Raw genomic sequence first — 20222 nt, 5'->3', positions numbered from 1 at the left:
GACGGATGGATGGATACGGATTACATGTCCATTTCTATTCGATTGTTGTCCTATCCATTCCGCCCGACGGATGGTGAACTTATCCCCATACGTCTAATTTTAGCGGACTGTATCAGATGGCGGAAACATGCCCGCTGACATCTGCCGCCCCATAGAGAACAATGGGTGGTCTGATCGGGTCCGCCCTAGACATTTCTGAACATTTTGCTACTTGCAAGAACTAGAAAATGATCAAGAAAAATTGTTATTTTTATGTTTAATTTAGATTCCGTTTAATATTTGCCTTTTTTTGCAGCCCACTCAAGCCTTTGTAGTTAAGCAGGGTATCTATGTATCTGGAACGTCCCCTGAAAACATAGCTAATCTGTTGGCACAAGTGGCTGAATATGGGACTTACTATACCAGGCTGAGTCATTTTTCATTGCAGTCTGCCTTGGACATCTCACAAAGCAAAGGCCTTGTATTTCAGGTACTGTGAATGTTCTAATATTTTATGTCAAGTAGCAAATGAGATGTTTTGCCCTTTTCTTAACCCCCTATGAGTGAAGAACCTTTTATATAGAACACTGACCCCTCCACCCTTACATGTTTTCAGTGTCATTCTAGGAGAATGGGGTCTGAATTTACTTTTGTCATTATTAAAGAGCATATTATGTACTGTATGTTGGATGCTACTATCCTTTGTAGCAAGATACTAGCAGGAAGAAAAAGTTATTGATTTTCCCATTGTTGGCAATTGTTTGTCTGCCAAACAAAGTGTAACAGTAAGAAGAAATCTGATCACGCCCTCTCTGGCATCTCTTTCTGCCATGATTTCTTCATGTTTGTTTCTAGAGTGTGTTGTGCTTTTCTCAGGTCTCTCCTGTGGATATTGCCCATGAGAAGGACCTAGGTCAGCTTTCTGACTCTACAGCTTCTTTCATGGTCCTGTCTGGCAACAAAGTGTTATTCAGGACCCCATCAATCCCCTTTTTAGTTCCATAATGATTTTATTGAAATTCAACATAACAGGATAGCAAAAATGTATAGTTACAAACATATGTCCTTTGTGGTCAGTACACAGAAGTCACAGCTTGAGTGTCTTATAAAATGCAGACAAATGGAAAGAAGGATGGGGGGAAAAAAGAACTAGATCCTCACTCCTTATGTGGCAAGCATGCGACGTACATTTCTGGACAATACAGCCAATAGGGATGAGGAGAAAAAGCAATTTGTCCTTGGTCAATCGCAAAAGTGAATGCATGAAATTACTGTCTGTATATCAAGTAGACTGGATAGAAGCAAAAAGGAACATTTAAGGATGGCTACGAAGCTATAAATTTTCGGATTTGAAATAATATATAGTCGAATCTTCCGATCAAGGGTCAGTTCCTGCAGGTACCCATCCGCAAGGGTGATTGCCCATTATAGGAGAAGAACAGACAGAGATGACAGACAGAAAAGTAAAAAAAGGAAACGATAAAGAGGGAAAGAAGAAAAAGAAAAGTGGAAAAAAAAAAATTTTTTTACATTTTTTTTCCTCCTTTCTTTTTTTCCTTCCCCTTTCTAAACTCAAATGAGAAAGGGGAAGGGGGTAGCCAGGATCTGCCAACATAAGTACATCATCCCCCTTTTTTTTTAATGTACTTGGTGATAAGGGTCAATGTTAGAGAGATTGGGCCCACTTTGGCATATCCTGCATGTAGAAGTGTGGTGCTGCATTATTTCCAGGCTCGAGAGTGACAATATGTTCAGCGTTTTGTGAGAGTAGCACCAGGGTGCAAAAAATGCCCAGCAAGCAATAGGTATGAAGACTGATTGGCCAGCCATATGACTGAAACAGCCTATCCAAAGACTGACTAAGTGAAAATCACCCTGGTCCCCAAACTGTGGCCTCAGGGCCCCCCTCAGACAGCAATATGTGTTTACCTTATCTACCTTTCCTCCAATCAGCTCACACACCGTGTATTCCAGACTTCCCTCCCACTGATGAAACAGGAAGAAAAATTTCTAACATGATGTGCCCTTTCTAAAGAGTCTAGAAAGCTGAAGACTGCAGATAAACACGTGCAACTTATGTAGGAAGATTTGTATCATCTGTGTATCATCTGAGGCTGTTTACTTCACTGGGTTTATGTGAGGATTTACATCCACTTTAATATATCGACCCAGATCTTAGCTATACATTTATTCCCTTACTGGATGGTGCTAAAATCTGAGAAACGTTTATGAATTTCAAGCAGGTTTGTTAAACTAAATGTTATTATTTGTATTTGTGTTTTAGGCTTTTAAAAGTGGACTCAGGAAATACTTGCAATACTATCGTGCATGTGTTCTGTCAACTCCAAATACACTATCTCTCCTCACTATCAGCTTCCTCTTCAGAAAACTTGGGCGTCAATTAAGGTATTTACATAGGCTTTTGTTTGCGAATGTGCCATAATCTTTTTGTAAATACATTGTAAGTTAACAAATGTATATTTTCCACATCTAGATATTTAGCAGAACTTTGCTGCGTTGGGACACTGGGAATGGGTGGCAACAGGGGGAACAACTGTTCATTCCCTACAGTAAGTATGACAAAGTCACTCCACTATTCCTTCCTGCTTAAATTTATTCTTTTCCATCCTTTTTTTAAATATTTTATACATATTTTTAGCTACTTTAACAGCTAAATACTTTATGAACAAGCTGTCGCCAACAGCAGTTAACATTGTCTCATTAACCCCATTATTGTCTTGTCTGCTTTTCCTTCCTACCATTGCTTCTTTGTGTCGTGTTCTTCATTGATGGCTCATTTCCGATCGACACAAATTGAGCAAAGTGGGGAGAACAAATCCACCTCCACCACTTAAAATTTTGGGTGCTGAAACCAATGTCACTGACAGCTGTATGTCCAAAAATAATTTCTGGGGCTTGGGATCATGAGCTTGAGTACAAAGTAAGAATTCCAGCAGCCATGTTGAAGTAGAGTATGGCCCCTTTCACACTTATACAACTTCAAAGTCGCGCGATTTTACCGCGATTCCGCGGCTGCTATTTTGCTGCGATTTTACCACGATTTTGCCACGATTTGGGAGCAGTACTACTTTGCCACAACTTTAGCAATAACCATTCTCAGCTTGTGCTTACAAAGTAGTGCTGAAATTGTGTCTATATTATTCAGGTACGATTTGCATGCTACTTGAGGGTTTAACATTGAGGTCTATGGAGTAGAAATCGTATGGAAGTTGGACCAAAGTAGTGCAGGGACTACTTTGAAGTCGGCACGACTTAAAGTCATGCCAGTATGAATGGTAGTCATTGAAAATCATGGAGAATGACTTGTCATACGATTTTGCAGTACAAAATCGTGGGACAAGTCGTATAAGTGTGAAAGGGGCCTAAAGATGATATAGATTTGAAAAAAGGGAGGAAAAAAAAAGAGAGTTTTGTAGATGAACCACTGAAGGTAACATTTCAACCTTCCTACTTCATAGTTGGGAAAAGTATGCGGGAAGTACATTTTGTTTTCTTTATTGCACATCCCAGGTCAAAGGGTATCTTCAAATTCATTAGGATAGGTTGTGCTGCCACCTTCAGGAGATTGAACATTGGCAAAAAAAAAAAGACAAATTCCCCTTTTGGGCATATCCCCTCCCATCTAGGCAAGGTTTTAGTTTTTTGCTAGTGTCTTAGGTGATGGTCATGCCTGTGTAGTGTCTCCATGAAAACAGCTAGTTTCTCAATGGTGCTATGTGGGATTTGGAGACTAGCTCTTCCAGATCCATTGACTTGGGCTTTACTATGCCCAGAGGAATGGTACCCAAACAAGTACATGTCCTGTAATGTTGACTGTCGGCACTGGACTCTGCATGATGGGACCTTGTACAATGATATATTGCCTTAAGGATCAGCAGGGTACTCTACAGGTCCAGGGCAATGATCCCCAGCTGGGGAGTGGAGTCCATGAAAGCCCTTGTTGCACGGCCTACCATGACGGGTGAAGTTTTTAACCCCTTGGGGGGGGGGGTTTCCTGTGGCGGGAAAGGGTGAGTGCCTTGGCAAAAACCCTGCTGTGGCACCCTCTCCTGAGATCTGTACTTTTGCCTCCAGCCTCTCCTTTTACCCCCTTCTCTTAGTGGGACAGACAAGTTTTTGGGCTTTTTATTTGTTTTCATATCTTGTCAGTGTGCTTTGTAACATAACAGGGCTTCCTAGGCAGTCTGGGTGGCCCCTGGTGCCAAATACAGTGGACAGAGCATTTTATCCATCCCCTGCATGCTTCTGCTAGCCAATAAGGTCACGCATGTGCAGTATGGCTGAAGACTTCACAAATGGTGTAGAGTTCTCTGTCGGTGGCCATGTTGCCATAGATCGCATGGGATAGCGGAGAACAGCGCTGTGGAACTACAGGTCACAGCTAGCCTGAGTGAAGGAAAGGAGCATTTCTTTTCACCAAAGTAGCATACCTGGAAAAAGGCAAATACTGTTCCCCTGTGTAACCAACACACTGTTGCAATTTTTGCACAGTGCCCTGTCAGCTGACTGAGACCACTATTTTTGGCAACGGTCCCTCGCAAGAACTGTCAACAGGCCATATATCAGCAATGTCAGGGAGGAGTAGATCTAGGGGGCGAGGAATCCCCCTGCTTATGAGGCACATTCCTCCTATGTAACAAATTGGGTGTATTTGATTTAAATCAAGTCAACTTAAATTGCTAGTAAAAAAGCTTGATTTAAATCCATAATTTTGAAAGAGCAACTGTCATCTCTGTCCTGCAGCAGCTCCTCCTCTGACCCGCTGTTGACTCACCGACAGTTCCATTCACTTTAATGGGATGGCTGGTGAGGGACATGGCGGCAGCAGGTGAGTGGATGCCCGCTAACAGACGCTGCCATGATGGTTCTGAAATGACAGGTGCTCTTTAAATGTAAGGACTCCATCTTGCTGGTAGTTAGAATCTTTAATATTTGCAAACAAAATGAAGGTTTCCTATTTAGAATAATAAGCTGTCAGGTTAGTAAAAACAGCGATATCAGAATCGAGACAATCATACAGTTTGTAGTGTACATAGATTTGCAAAACAATGGGATAAAGGAATATTCCTGAACTTTGTTTTATCTTATGTTTGTGTGAATGCATCAATGCGGTGCATGTTATCTCAGCTTGCAGAGCTTGAAATCATTGAATGAATTTGCCAAAAATGTAAATATTGCAGAATATACAGTCTCCTGCTACATAACTAAGCTCCTTTTCATGCTGAAAAAACTAAATTATTAATGTATCCTAAATAGATTTTTACTCCAAATACATTTTATTAAAATTAAATTTGATTTGAATAAAAAAAAATCGGATTTAATAAAAAAAAAAAAATCAGATTTTTTTTTTTTTTTTTTTAAATCATTGATTTTTATCCACACAAGGGATGCATTATCATCTGCCAGTGTTTGTTTACAACACCAGCTTTCCAGAATTCTCTTTGGCTTAGACCACCTTGGTAGCAAGTGAAAGCGTTCCTCTTCACCTCCCCTCTTATTAATTAATGGAGGAAGAATCAGTGGAAGATGAGAATTTTCCAGTAGATGGGGATGCAGAAGATTCCTCAACCAAGAAATCTACTCCGGAGGAACCCAAGGGTCAGATTTTATCCCAGACCCAGAAGGCCTTTGTGAGTTTTCTTTTTTGTTTACAAACTTTTATTTGAAAATTTCAAAAAGTGGTACAGAGATAGTGGCAGTTTAAAATCTCATTAAAACACATTTGTAAAGGAAATGGCAAATAGTACAAAATCCTGACTGAAACAGCACAAGCTATAAAAGTGTGCAGTTTGCAAGGCACGACAGCAGATAATAGTGCTGATAATACATGTAGTGCTAATCCTTAAAAATAAATCATTTAAAGATACTGCAATTATCAAACCAAGGAGTCCATTTACGATTTTAATAAGGCATAGTGTAATATAGGGTTTGAAAAAGTTTTTCTACTCTATTTATGGAATCCACTCTGAGTTTAACTTGGGAGAGTGAAATTAAGGAAGTTCTCCAATGTATAGCGACCACCCAATGGATGGCCACACTGACTGTGTGGATTAGTCTCATCTGCATAGTAGTAGCCTTTATTATGGGAGAAAATAATAGACCATGAGTTGTGGTAACACTATACTTGTAGATGCAAAGGTAGACAGTCTTCTCTAAATTGGAAAGATGTGGGAGCACTCCCAGAACAAATGGAGAAATGAGCCAGAAGACTGACAACCTCTAAAGTAGGGATGAGCTTCGAGTTCGAGTCGAACTCATGTTCGACTCGAACATTGGCTGTTCGCAAGTTCACCGAACAGCGAACAATTTGGGGTGTTCGCGGCAAATTCGAATGCCGCGGAACACCCTTTAAAAGTCTATGGGAGAAATCAAAAGTGCTAATTTTAAAGGCTAATATGCAAGTTATTGTCATAAAAAGTGTTTGGGGACCTGGGTCCTGCCCCAGGGGACATGGATCAATGCAAAAAAAAGTTTTAAAAACGGCCGTTTTTTCAGGAGCAGTGATTTTAATAATGCTTAAAGTCAATCAATAAAAGTGTAATATCCCTTTAAATTTCGTACCTGGGGGGTGTCTATAGTGTGCCTGTAAAGGGGCGCATGTTTCCTGTGTTTAGAACAGTCTGACAGCAAAATGACATTTTGAAGGAAAAAACTCATTTAAAACTACCCGCGGCTATTGCATTGCCGACAATACACATAGAAGTTCATTGATAAAAACGGCATGGGAATTCCCCAAAGGGGAACCCCGAACCAAAATTAAAAAAAAAAAAGACGTGGGGGTCCCCCTAAATTCCATACCAGGCCCTTCAGGTCTGGTATGGATATTAAGGGGAACCCCGGCCAAAATTTAAAAAAAAAAATGACGTGGGGTTCCCCCTAAATTCCATACCAGACCCTTCAGGTCTGGTATGGATTTTAAGGGGAACCCCGCGCCAAAAAAAAAAAAAAAACGGCGTGGGGTCCCCCCAAAAATCCATACCAGACCCTTATCCGAGCACGCAACCTGGCAGGCCGCAGGAAAAGAGGGGGGACGAGAGTGCGGCCCCCCCTCCCTCCTGAACCGTACCAGGCCACATGCCCTCAACATTGGGAGGGTGCTTTGGGGTAGCCCCCCAAAACACCTTGTCCCCATGTTGATGAGGACAAGGGCCTCATCCCCACAACCCTGGCCGGTGGTTGTGGGAGTCTGCGGGCGGGGGGCTTATCGGAATCTGGAAGCCCCCTTTAACAAGGTGACCCCCAGATCCCGGCCCCCCCCCTGTGTGAAATGGTAAGGGGGTACATAAGTACCCCTACCATTTCACGAAAAAAGTGTCAAAAATGTTAAAAATGACGAGACAGTTTTTGACAATTCCTTTATTTAAATGCTTCTTCTATCTTCCTTCATCTTCTGGTTCTTCTGGCTCTTCTGGGTCTTCTGGTTCTTCCTCCGGCGTTCTCGTCCAGCATCTCCTCCGCGGCGTCTTCTATCTTCTTCTCCTCGGGCCGCTCCGCACCCATGGCATGGGGGGGAGGCTCCCGCTCTTCTCTTCTTCTCTTCTTCTCTTCTTCTTTTCTTCTCTTCTTCTCTTCTTCATTTTCTTCTCCGGGCCGCTCCGCAATCCATGCTGGCATGGAGGGAGGCTCCCGCTGTGTGACGGCGCTCCTCGTCTGACAGTTCTTAAATAACGGGGGGGGGGGGCCACCCGGTGACCCCGCCCCCCTCTGACGCACGGTGACTTGACGGGACTTCCCTGTGACGTCACGGGGAATGCCACAGGGAAGTCCCGTCAAGTCACCGTGCGTCAGAGGGGGGCGGGGTCACCGGGTGGCCCCGCCCCCCCCCGTTATTTAAGAACTGTCAGACGAGGAGCGCCGTCACACAGCGGGAGCCTCCCTCCATGCCAGCATGGATTGCGGAGCGGCCCGGAGAAGAAAATGAAGAAGAGAAGAAGAGAAGAAGAGAAGAAGAGAAGAAGAGAAGAAGAGAAGAAGAGAAGAAGAGAAGAAGAGAAGAAAAGAAGAAGAGAAGAGCGGGAGCCTCCCCCCATGCCATGGGTGCGGAGCGGCCCGAGGAGAAGAAGACAGAAGACGCCGCGGAGGAGATGCTGGACGAGAACGCCGGAGGAAGAACCAGAAGAACCAGAAGAGCCAGAAGAACCAGAAGATAGAAGAAAGAAGAAGCATTTAAATAAAGGAATTGTCAAAAACTGTCTCTTGTCATTTTTAACATTTTTGACACTTTTTTCGTGAAATGGTAGGGGTACTTATGTACCCCCTTACCATTTCACACAGGGGGGGGCCGGGATCTGGGGGTCACCTTGTTAAAGGGGGCTTCCAGATTCCGATAAGCCCCCCGCCCGGGACAAGGTGTTTTGGGGGGCTACCCCAAAGCACCCTCCCAATGTTGAGGGCATGTGGCCTGGTACGGTTCAGGAGGGAGGGGGGGCCGCACTCTCGTCCCCCCCTCTTTTCCTGCGGCCTGCCAGGTTGCGTGCTCGGATAAGGGTCTGGTATGGATTTTTGGGGGGACCCCACGCCGTTTTTTTTTTTTTTTTTTTTGGCGCGGGGTTCCCCTTAAAATCCATACCAGACCTGAAGGGTCTGGTATGGAATTTAGGGGGAACCCCACGTCATTTTTTTTTTTTAAATTTTGGCCGGGGTTCCCCTTTGGGGAATTCCCATGCCGTTTTTATCAATGAACTTCTATGTGTATTGTCGGTAATGCAATAGCCGCGGGTAGTTTTAAATGAGTTTTTTCCTTCAAAATGTCATTTTGCTGTCAGACTGTTCTAAACACAGGAAACATGCGCCCCTTTACAGGCATACTATAGACACCCCCCAGGTACGAAATTTAAAGGGATATTACACTTTTATTGTTTGACTTTAAGCATTATTAAAATCACTGCTCCTGAAAAAAACGGCCTTTTTTAAAAACTTTTTTTTGCATTGATCCATGTCCCCTGGGGCAGGACCCAGGTCCCCAAACACTTTTTATGACAATAACTTGCATATAAGCCTTTAAAATTAGCACTTTTGATTATTCATGTTCGTGTCCCATAGACTTTAACGGTGTTCGCATGTTCGAACGAACTTTTTTCCTGTTCGCATGTTCTGGTGCGAACCGAACAGGGGGGTGTTCGGCTCATCCCTACTCTAAAGCATAGGGGAGACACATTAGGGAAGAAAGAATAGATTCTCACCAAAGTCCGGTACCACCTAGTAGTTTCATAGCAGTTTCCCTGATATTAAGGGACCTCATGCATTTCTTTAGATTATCCACACATGCATCCCAATCCAAGAGCTCAGGTTCCAAAGAGCATTCAGACTCCCATATTGACATATATAAAAGTTTATTGGTTGAAATCTGGTTACTTAGAGAAGTATTAATCGCAGAGATGAGGCCCTTCCCTCTGGGTTTTTGTATACCGATTTATTCATATAGAGTGGGGTTTGATACAGTTTCAACCTTAGGGATCTTTAGGGGTTGCATATTAGTGGAGGAACCCCATGTGCCCAAAGGAGACATGGGACATAATGAGGGAGAATCGAATAGCCTTTGTGAGTTTTCTTGCAGAAGTGGTCCAGACCAATTTAAAGCTTCCACTTCATGGGTCCTCTCTCCAAAGCTTACAGGGGTTGGATCATGGTGTCCTCCACAACATCCTTATTCCTTTCATCCATGAGTTCACAAAGAAATATATGCCTTCGGTGGTTCCTGCGGTCTCTTATTTTAACAAGACACTACAGTACCAGTTGATGAGGTCCCATTATTTAAAGCAGAGTTCTAACCAAAAGTGAAACTTCCACTCATTTGTCTCCTCACCCCCCCTCCAGTGCCACATTTGACACCTTTCGGGGGAAGCCAATACCTGTCATTGACAGGTACCCTATCCTCACTTCCGTAAGACTGGGCGAATTATGTCAACAGCTCTGCTCCCTTATCCTTCCCCCCGCTGCTGGGCCAGTAGAAGAGCGCAGCAGTGCCTCTCGCATGCGCAGTAGGGGCCCGGCATGAAGCCATAATGCTTCACTACTGGTTTCCCTTACCGGCAATGGTAGTGGCAGCACCCAACAAATGATGGAAACATTGCCTGCGGTGCCGACATCACTGGACTCCAGGACAGGTAAGTGTGCTATTATTAAAAGTCAGCAGCTGTGGTATGTGTAGCTGCTGGCTTTTAATTTTTGCAGGGGTGGGGAGGATTTTCTTTTTTCAAATGCATAACAAAATACTCCTCGCGACGAAGGGCGGGATTTACAATAGAAGACAATCTAAAAAATACTTCAAAACCCCCCTTCCCATCGCAGCTCACCACCCTGCGAGTAACTCCACCATCCTGGATGCAGGACCCCCCTCAGGGGCAAGCATAACCAAAGTACTAACTCATCCATTGAATGTGTACATGGAGAGCTTATTTAAAGCTTCATTTGCGCTGGTAGAGGTAGCTCTACAACCGGCAATTGTGGCTATAGGAGTGTGCAAAAGCCTTCTGCCCTGTACACACGACCGGTTTTGCCGTCGGAATAAATTATGAAGGTTTTTCCGACGGAATTCCGCTCAAGCTGTCATGCATACACACGGTCACACCAAATTCCGACCGTCCAGAACGCGGTGACGTACAACGCGTACAACGGCGCTAGAAAAAGGAAGTTCAATAGCCAGTGCGCCACCCTTTGGGCTCCTTCTGCTAATCTCGTCGGAACAGCATACAGACGAGCGGTTTTTCCAATAGTAATTTGTTCCGTCAGAAAAATATAGAATATATGTTCTCTCTCTATGTCCGTCTGAATTTTCGACGGAAAAAGTCTGATGGGGCATACACACGGAATATACGATGAAAAGCTCCCATCGGACAAATTCCGACCGTGTGTACATGGCATTAGGCTGCATTGACAACTTTTCAAAGTCGCGCGATTTTGCTGCGATTTTTGTTCAGGTCACCAATGTAAAAGGCAGAAAAACGCCTGTAATCTGCCCCAAAGAAGCTCAAGCTCATGTTCTTTTTTGAACTTAGGGCGTTTTTCAGACGTTTTGCTTCACATGACAAAACGCTCAGATGTGAACAGGTACCATTGAAATGAATTGGATTTTGCTTGTTGGGTGTTTTTCGGGCATTTTATGAGTGTTTTATGAGCTGAAAATGCTCAGGTGTGAATGAAGCCTAAAGGTCTGGGCACATCACAATTCAAATGTTTTGAATCCATAAAAAAAAATTGTTCTTTTCTGAGCTTTCGATCATCTTCTATCTGACATCGTAATCATCCCCGTTCTAGAGGACAAAAGGTTTTGTGGATTTTACTCAAACCTCTTCATGGTTCTAAAACCAAATGTCAATGTTTGCCCTATTCTGGATCTCAAGAGACTCAACAAGGTCCTTTGGGTGCAGACGTTCTGGATGGAATTGGTATGGTTAATGGTGGTCTCTGTCCATCAGGGAGAACTTCGAGCCTCAGTGGATATCAGGGATGCTTATCTGCACTTTCCAATAATTTCACCTCACCTCAAGTTTAAAAAAAAACTTGAGGTCTGAGTCATTTGAACTTGCGGGGCGTGCACAGGGCGCTCGCACTGTGATCGCGGGCACATTGGGGCCGCGCATGCACAGTTACCTGCTCGCACAGATCGTGCATGTGGTGACGCTGCACATGCATGGTAATGCCAGGAAACTGGTCCACTCTCTAACGCAGATGGTTCATTCTTCATTTAAGTTACCTCCAGTGGAGGTCCCTGAGACCCTGTGGTCCTCCTTCGGTTCTCTAAAGCCTCCGCAGAGTGCGCAGGCATTTCCACTTCACCCTCTATAAGAGCAGGTGGTGTATTCTAATTGGGAGCATCCAGACAGAATTTTTGTTTCTCCTAAAAAAAAAAAAAAAATAAAAAAAAAGGTTCTCCTTTTTATATCCTATGGAGGAAACATTTGTAAAAAAGATGGAGCATGCCAGCTGTGGATGCAGCAGTCTCTTCATTAAATAAGAGTTGAACTTGTCCGTGGTAAATGCGCAGGTCTTTTAAGGACTTGGCTGATAAGAAATTAAAAACATTGGGCCGCAGTGGCAGCTATTGGTGTTTGTCAGTCCTTAAAGGACCAGGTCAAATGGCCTAATAGGCCTAGTCTGGGGGATGACTGCTGAGAATATGGCAGATTTACCTCAGGCCTTGTGCTTTTCTGTAGATGCCCTTAAAAACTCTATACAGCAAATCTCCTGCCTAGCTCTCCTGTCTGTGCATAACTGCATATGTATAGGATTTTGTGGCTAAAAATCTGGTTGACTGAACTTCCTTGCAAAAGGTTATTGGCTGGGTTTCCCTTTCACGGAGAACAATTATTTGGTGAGGGTCTGGATAAATGCATCCAAAGGATCTCTGGGGGAAAGAGCTTGCTTCTTCCCCTCAAGAGGATGATCAAGCGCTCTTCATTTAAGAGCTCGGGAACTGCTTCTTCAAATTGTTCTGCCTTTAGGCAGTTTCAGCGGCAGCCAGGAACTGGAGCCAGAGGTAAGCAGCAAAAGCAAGGCCAAAAGAAACCTTTGGGTCCAGAAGACCTCTAAGGCTGGCACTAAGCCTTCCTTTTGAAGGGACGCCCCCACTCGCTTGGGTGGAGGGAAGGTTGTTCTATTTTGCAAAAATTTGGGAATCTCTGGTTCTGGATGAGTGGGTCAACTCCACAGTGTCCCGAGGATACCGGCTGGAATTACGGGCCTCAGAAGTTTCTAAAATCCAGTGTCCCATCAGACCCTTTAAAAAGGGGCTTACTGTTCCAGGCACTAGATCGCTTGAGGCTTTAAGGAGTAATTGTATGTAGTTCCAACGGCCGAAAGGGGTACAGGATTCTACTCAAACCTGTTGACAGCTCCAAAACCGAACGGAGACATAAGGCCTATCCTGGATCTAAATGCTCTGAATTAATATCTTTCAGTCCAGTCCTTTCGAATGGAATCTGTTCGCTCGGTGGTGGCCTCACTCCAGATAGGAGCATTTTTGGCCTCCATAGACATCAGGGATGCATACCTGCATGTGACAATTTTTCAACCTCATCAAAGGTTTTTGCGTTTTACGATAGAAGATCGTCATTTCCAATTGGTGGCGCTGCCCTTCGGGCTTGCAACAGCCCCCCCGAGTCTTCACAAAGATCCTGGCACCCACCAGTATTTGGCCCCTTCTAAGGTCTCAGGAGATCCTGGTAATGGGTTATCTAGATGACCTCTTGCTCAGAGATCACTCTCTAAAGGGGCTAAAACTGAGCTTAGCTCTTGCGATTCAATCTATAGGACACCTGGGCTGGAATATAAATGTTGAGAAGTCGGCTTTGGAGCCAGTTCAGTTTCTGGAATACCTAGGACAGGTTTTAGACACTGTCCAGGCAAAGATATTCTTGTCCCCAAGAAAAGTCGATACCTTGAAGGATCAAGTTCGGCAGGTATTGGGTAAGAAACTCCATTCAGCTCTGCATGAGTTTGTTGGGGGATGATGATTTCCTCATTCGAAGCAATTCCTTATGCCCAGTTTAATTCCAGACCCTTGCAACAGAACATCCTGTCAGGTTGGAACAAAAGGGTGCAAGTGCTGAATTGTTGCATGTCCCTAACCCCCAAGGTTCGCTTGAGTCTCAGTTGGTGGTTAGCAGATCAAGATCTGATACGCGGCAAGTCTTTTCGTCCAGCAGGTGGGAAGATAGTGAACACAGATGCCAGTCTCTCTGGTTGGGGGGGACAGTCCTGGAAGAGGACGGCGAGGAGAGCGTTTCGTTGTGTTTCTGAGTCTCCTGCTGGTGCAATGACCACAATCTGAAACCTTTTCCTAAAGACTTTGTCTCCACTCCTGGTTCCTGTCTTCTCTTCTGCATCCACATCTGCCAGGAAGCTCGGCCTGTAATCAGAGAGATTTTGGTCTTCCACAATGAATCCTGTTTACAGCCCTGTACAGCCCGGGACTCCCTACGGAAACCTAAAAAACATGACCTATGCAGGATCCTGAGCCTGAGTTGGTGTATGTAAAAAAAAAAAAAAAAAAAAAATTGTGAAAGAAACCACGCTGTTTTAAACAAAAAATTGTAGCTGCCAGCACATCAGATAGGCTGTGAAAAAGTAAATCAAATAAGATAGTATAGTGCAGCGCTATTGCAATGAAAAAAAAAATACAGTAAAATTATTAAACCACAATATTGTTGAAGTGTAGACAGTTATAGTGTATATAAAGTGCATATAGTCCATGTATGACATCAAAATTGTGACTATAAATGAGTGTGAACTGGTTGTCTGTAGATAATACACCACCGTAAGGAAAGAGGCTTACCAGACAGGTTGAACCCAACAAGGCGTATGCCTGATGAGTCAACCAAGCTTTTGGTATAACACACCCAAGGAAGTACAGCAACCACGATTTCAAATCTAGACCGAATCGGATGTAGGTCCGTGACAATTATGACATCAGTGAGTATCCACCATATGAATAGCAACCGGAATTTGTGAGCAGTTCCTCTCTGTGTGACATATAGCAAAAGGAGAAAAAATTGGGCCACATAGTGTGATTCCGTTTAGATGTAAAACATTTATTAAAAATGCTAAAATGGTCAATCACATTTGAGAAGAAATTAAATGCATGGATAAAATCAAAGCAACGCAGTGGCATCAGCAGAGCCCGTCCCGACGTTTCGTCCTAATAAGGCATCCTCTGGGGTGCTGATCCACTGCAGCCACTGCGTATTTATAGCGTAAATGATCACCACAAATGAGGGCTAGCTCCATGTCTGCCAAAAAAATTTTTTTTCATAAACAGACCACATCCTGTTAGTAAAAATGGCGCCCATGGCTTGCAATTCAAGCCTCACTTTGGTGTATGACTCAAGCCTCACTTTGGTGTATCACTCAAGCCTCAATATAGCTGTAACTTGATCTATATGTTCTGGGCAATACTTTGCTGTGTTAAACAGAAAAAAGACATCCAAAAACATAATTGGTATAAACTAAAAGTTAAATTCGATGAGTTACGTAATAAAATAGTAGATCTTGCTGTTATAAACATCATATGCAGACACCACAGCAAGAGAGCGGAACCGATCACCTGCATCATAGGACACTGACAAAATGGCACCCGACGCTGCTAGCAGAGTCATCTATTAGACATCACCACAAATATGTGTTGTCCCACCCAAAAAACTCTAACTCTCTCTAACGATAGAAACCAAAATGATAGATACCCGGAAATGAACAGATCGTCGGAATGACTACAGAAACACCCGAAAGTGAGTCACTCATCAAAATGACAACAGAGTCACCGACCTATCTAGAACCCGGAGTCCCCCAAACCAGGGGTAAAATAGATATATAAAATAATAATTAATTAAAAATTATAATCAACAATATATATCCTGGATTAGACACACATATCAAATAGTGATACATGGAGTGCATGATAATCCGGACTTCGCAAAACAATGCGGAGCTGGCACTCACACAGGGATCAAAACAGAAATTGCATAAAAAATATACATAAAATACATAGTATAAACCGTACATACATATGAAATCAACATTAAGAAAGACCTTCATCCTAACGAATGAACAACGGATCAATGGAGTATAGAAAAATCACAATGTTTGGAATATGTGACTTGGTGGTTAGAATCAAACTCATAATGCGGATATATAAAACATAGAAGATATCTGGTTCCCCCCAATCCTCAGATATCTTGGTATCACCGGATATATTGTGTGATCTTACATGAGGGAACTAAGCTTTGTTTAAAAAAGGCATTTATATCCCATTCTACATTAATCCCCCAAGGTTGGTAAGATTGAAGTTTATATATCCAGTATGTTTCGAGTTGTGAAATCCCTCTGGTTAATGCTCCTCCTCTCCATGGGGGAATGTAGCTGTCAATCACCAAAGAAATTGACAGCTTCCCCCTTCTCAAATCTGAGTTGGTGTATGGTCCGTCATCTGCTGTACTTCCAAGTCCACGCTGAGCACAGAGAAAGTAGCGCCATTGGTTTGGCGGCAGGATCTCCAGTTTATACACAGGCTTACTTAGCTTACCCTCTGGTAAGCGTGAAATCTATGTTCTTGGTGGATCACAATGAGTGGTGTTTATTCCATGTTTTTCTACATAGCCTTCACTGGGAATAACTGAGGGATTCGTGTCTTTTGTGTTTGGACTTTTTTCTGTCTTTATGGATGATTTTCATGGTCACATATTTTTATATTGTTTTCATCTAGTTTTAATATGAGTATGGCACAGTTTTTTCCTGTTTTATTGTTGTTTTTGTGTGTATCTCACATTTTAAACTGCTACTGGTAGGGTTTTGGTAGCGCTGTATTTTTTCCATTTCCACTGACAGTCCTGGAAGACTCCACAGTCCTGGGAAAGTGTTCTCTGGTGAAACAAGGTTTGTCCATCAATGTTCTAGAGCTGCTGGCAGTGCACCAGGCTCTGAACTTTTTGGCAGTCAGGTTACATAGAGGGTTGCCTGATAAGGGTGCAGTCCGACAATGCCACAGCTGTGGCTTATATCAACCACCTAGGAGGCACTAAGAGCCGTCTGGCTCAGCAGGAAGTGAGCCAAGTATTGACCTGGGCAAAGAGGCATGTGCCATTTCTATCTGCAGTCTTTATCCCTTTATCCTTTATTTATGCACCCCCCCCCCCCGATTCCTCTCCCACCTCTTCTCTTGTGTGGGATTGGAGGAGAGGTGACTTTGGTCATTCTGGTGACTCAGCCTGGCCCAGGAGGGCGTGGTACTTAAGGATAGTTAGGTTGACAGGAGACGGACCATGGATGCTTCTAGTCCGTCCACATCTACTATTTCACGGTCCTATATTCCTTGCCAATTTACGCTCGCTAAATTTGACGGCATAGCTTTTGAGGCCAGGGTGCTAAGAGATCATGGTATCTGCTGTTGTCTACTCTGGTGAATACCAGGAAGGGGGTCACGAGGAAGGTCTATCACAGGGTTTGGAAAGCCTATATTGCTTGGTGTAAGACCAGAGGATGGCATCCTTGGAAATACAGGATTGGAAGAATCCTTTCCTTTCCTCAGTGTGGTGAAAAGATGAAACTACCCTTGGGAACAATTACGGGCAAGTTTTGGCCTTATCTGTGTTCTTCCAAAGGCCCTTGACCTCACACTCTTTAGTCCGGACCTTCCTTCAGGGGGTAACTAGTTTTGGTACCTCCCGTCAAGTTACCTCTGTGTCCTTGGGACTTAAATCTGGTTTTGTTGGTGCTACACAAGCAGCCCTTTGAACCTATCCAGGAAATTCCATTTGTCCTTTTGACTCTAAACTGGCTTTTCTCCTTGCAATCACTTCGGCTAGAAGGGTAACGGAATTAGCGGCTCTTTCTTGTAGAGAACCATATTTAATCCTGCACCACGACAAGGTGGTGCTACATCCTCTTCCGTCCTTTTTTCCTAAGGTCGTTTCTGGTTTTCATTTGGATCAGGACATTGTTTAACTTCTTTTTTCTCTCATCCTCACTCAGCAGAGGAGAAACGACTGCACTCCTTAGATGTGGTACAAGCTGTCAGAGTCTATCTGAAAAGATCTGCAAGCATCAGAAGGTCTGATGCATTTTTTGTTCTGCCAGAAGGACCCAAAAAAGGTCAAGTGGCTTCCAGAACATCCATCTCTGATTTGGATTTGCAAATTGATCACTCAGGCTTACGGCCTGAAGGGTAAACCTCTCCCTTCAGGGAAAGAGCCTATTCCACCAGGGGTGTAGGAACCTCTTGGGCATTTCACCATCAGACATCTGTGGCTAAGATTTGTAAGGCTGCTACCTGGTCTTTAGTACATATGTTCAGGATATGTTATCAAGTGGATGTTCGAGCAGCAGAAGATTCGGCTTTTGGCCTGTTCTGTGTCCCATGATGTACGATAAAGTAAATTGGATTTTTTTCTACATACCTTTAAAATCAATTACTTTGAGTACATCATGGGACACAGAGGTCCCTCCCCTCTCTTTTTTTGGGGGAGTTCATTGCTTGCTACAAAACTGAAGTACTTCCTGTATGGGAGGGGTTATATAAAGAGGGGCTTCCTGTCCAATTTTTGTCTGCCAGTGTCCATTCACCTATAGGTGGTGCATAACCCAGTTTGTAATGAATATAGCCTGCTCTGTGTCCCATAATGTACTCAAAGAAATGGATTTTATAGGTAAGTGTGTCAAAAAAAATCTAATTTTCTCAAACTTTTATGGTCGGAAGTGAAAAATTCCACCATGTACAGTTACGGCTCATTCTGTATGGTGTGTTGGTGCTCCCTGGGCTATTTGTTTTCGGCCTTCTGTAGCTCTGGTTTGTGAGGCTGCTAGCTAGTTTTAGGTTCATCTGTTTACAAAGTTTTACTAATTGGATGTTCAAGTCGCTGAGGACACCTCCTTTGGTCGGCAAGATTTTCAGGCTGCTGTGTGAGGTTCTAACCAGTTCTTGTTTAGTTATTTGGTGCTTTTTGGTTTGTTGCTGTTTTGCCCTCCTCTTATATTCAGTGCTTTTGGGGCATCCCTATCATAATGGATATGTAGATACTCTGTGTCCTGGGATGTACGTATGTTCAGAAAAAAAATTTTGGATTACCTGTAAATTTATTTTCTTGGAGTACATCACAGGACACAGGGATCTCACTCTTCCTTTGTTAATGGCTTGCTACAAAATCTGAAGCCTTGTCTAGATGGGAGTGGTTATGTCTAGGAGGGGATTTCCTGTTTGTTTTGTGTGCCAGTGTCTGACCAAGTTGCAGCATAACCTATTGTTGAAGATACACTGCGTCCTGAGATGTACTCAGAAAATATATATATTTTAAAATTAATCAGTCATAGACTTGCATTGTACCCTACCATCATGTAGCTTTGCAAAGCAATATTGGCTGCCCCCATGCTGTATATAGTTACAAATTTTTCATTCAAACAAACCTTTTGGGAATCTCAAAATACAACTTAACTTAAATCAAAATGATCAATCTTGCATATAAAACTTTACATTCCCCTTTAAATATTTTTTTTTCACCTTTTGAAATGTAGTCGTTTTTTTCTGACCTATTTATTCTCCCGAGAATAAAATGGAATGCTAAATATACTAAATGATGCTGGTTATGCTTATTCAAACTTTTTTTATTTCCAAAACCTTCAAATTGTACATGCTTTCCACATTTTGTGTTTTATGTATTTATTTATTTTTTGTTTTGTTTCAGGGAGTAAAGTTGCTATCATATTTGTACAAAGAATCTCTTGACAACAGCAGTAATGAAAACTATCCAATTTTGTTATCCCTGCTAAAGTCCAGTTGTGAGCCATACACTAGGTAATGTTCCATGAAAATGACTGAGCACAAAGTACACTTTGAATAAGAGTCCAGCTAAATCATTATTAGTATTATTTTTTGTTTTATTTATTTTTTTGTGAAAATAGATTTGATTTTTCTTTTTTTTTTTTTTTTTTTTAGGTTTATTTATGACTGGGTCTACAGTGGTGTATTAAGGGATATTTGTAAAGAATTCATGATCCAGGTCAATGAAGACTTCCAGGGATTTAGAGGTACTTTATTAAGCTTAAGAATTTGCTTGTAATTAATATTCACTCCTGTCATCCTCATTTAAACATATTTGCTTTGTTTGTGTTAGATCAGCGTTACTGGATCCATGGATATATTTTGATATCCAAAGAAGTAGAAGATTGTGTGCCAGTCTTTTTAAAGCACCTAGCTAATGAAATATACATTTGTGGAAAAACCATAAACTTATTGAAGTTATGCTGCCCTAAGGTATGCAGAAAATGTATTAAATCTAATTTTACACTTTGTTTAATATTCTGTGGTTATGTCATTTAGGACCTGTGTGTTTGTGTCTGATCTTTTTCTTGATATAGGCTTATATTGGCAAACCGGTGTGTGTGTGTGTGTGTGTGTGTATATACCGCATGATCCTTGATTTTTATAATACACATCGTTACACCAACTGCATGGCATGGCATTTTAAGTCATTTTTGTTCTGAGGTCCTAGAATGTGCTAATTCCAAACTATAATGGCTTGGCTACAAAATTGTACTGTTAACTGAAACTGACTGAACTTTGTATCATAAACATCTTTTTTCCCTAAGGCTGCATTCACACCTTAGCGTTTCGTTTTCAGGCAGAAAGTACAAAAGGTCACCAATGTAAAGAGCAGAAAAACGCCTGTAATCTGGCCAAAAAGAAGCTCATGTACTTTTTTGAGCTTCAGGCTACAAAACGCTCAGATGTGAACAGG

At 42.7% G+C, this 20222-nt stretch overlaps 1 protein-coding gene across 3 annotated transcripts in view; it reads left to right on the top strand.

Moving 5' to 3' along the window:
- The window catches only part of TUBGCP6 (tubulin gamma complex component 6), an 83641-nt gene that overhangs the window by 19256 nt on the left and 44163 nt on the right, over nucleotides 1-20222 (top strand). For all 3 annotated transcript variants that reach the window (XM_073619748.1, XM_073619747.1, XM_073619749.1), the window contains 6 exons: nucleotides 296-469; nucleotides 2264-2385; nucleotides 2474-2549; nucleotides 19170-19279; nucleotides 19421-19512; nucleotides 19599-19738. In XM_073619748.1, the coding sequence (XP_073475849.1) occupies nucleotides 296-469; nucleotides 2264-2385; nucleotides 2474-2549; nucleotides 19170-19279; nucleotides 19421-19512; nucleotides 19599-19738 (714 nt within the window). The remainder of the gene's footprint in view (nucleotides 1-295; nucleotides 470-2263; nucleotides 2386-2473; nucleotides 2550-19169; nucleotides 19280-19420; nucleotides 19513-19598; nucleotides 19739-20222) is intronic.

This window comes from Aquarana catesbeiana, linkage group LG03, assembly GCF_042186555.1.
Source record: "Aquarana catesbeiana isolate 2022-GZ linkage group LG03, ASM4218655v1, whole genome shotgun sequence".
NCBI classification, from domain to species: Eukaryota; Metazoa; Chordata; class Amphibia; order Anura; family Ranidae; genus Aquarana; species Aquarana catesbeiana.
This window is presented reverse-complemented; position numbering and strand designations above follow the sequence as displayed.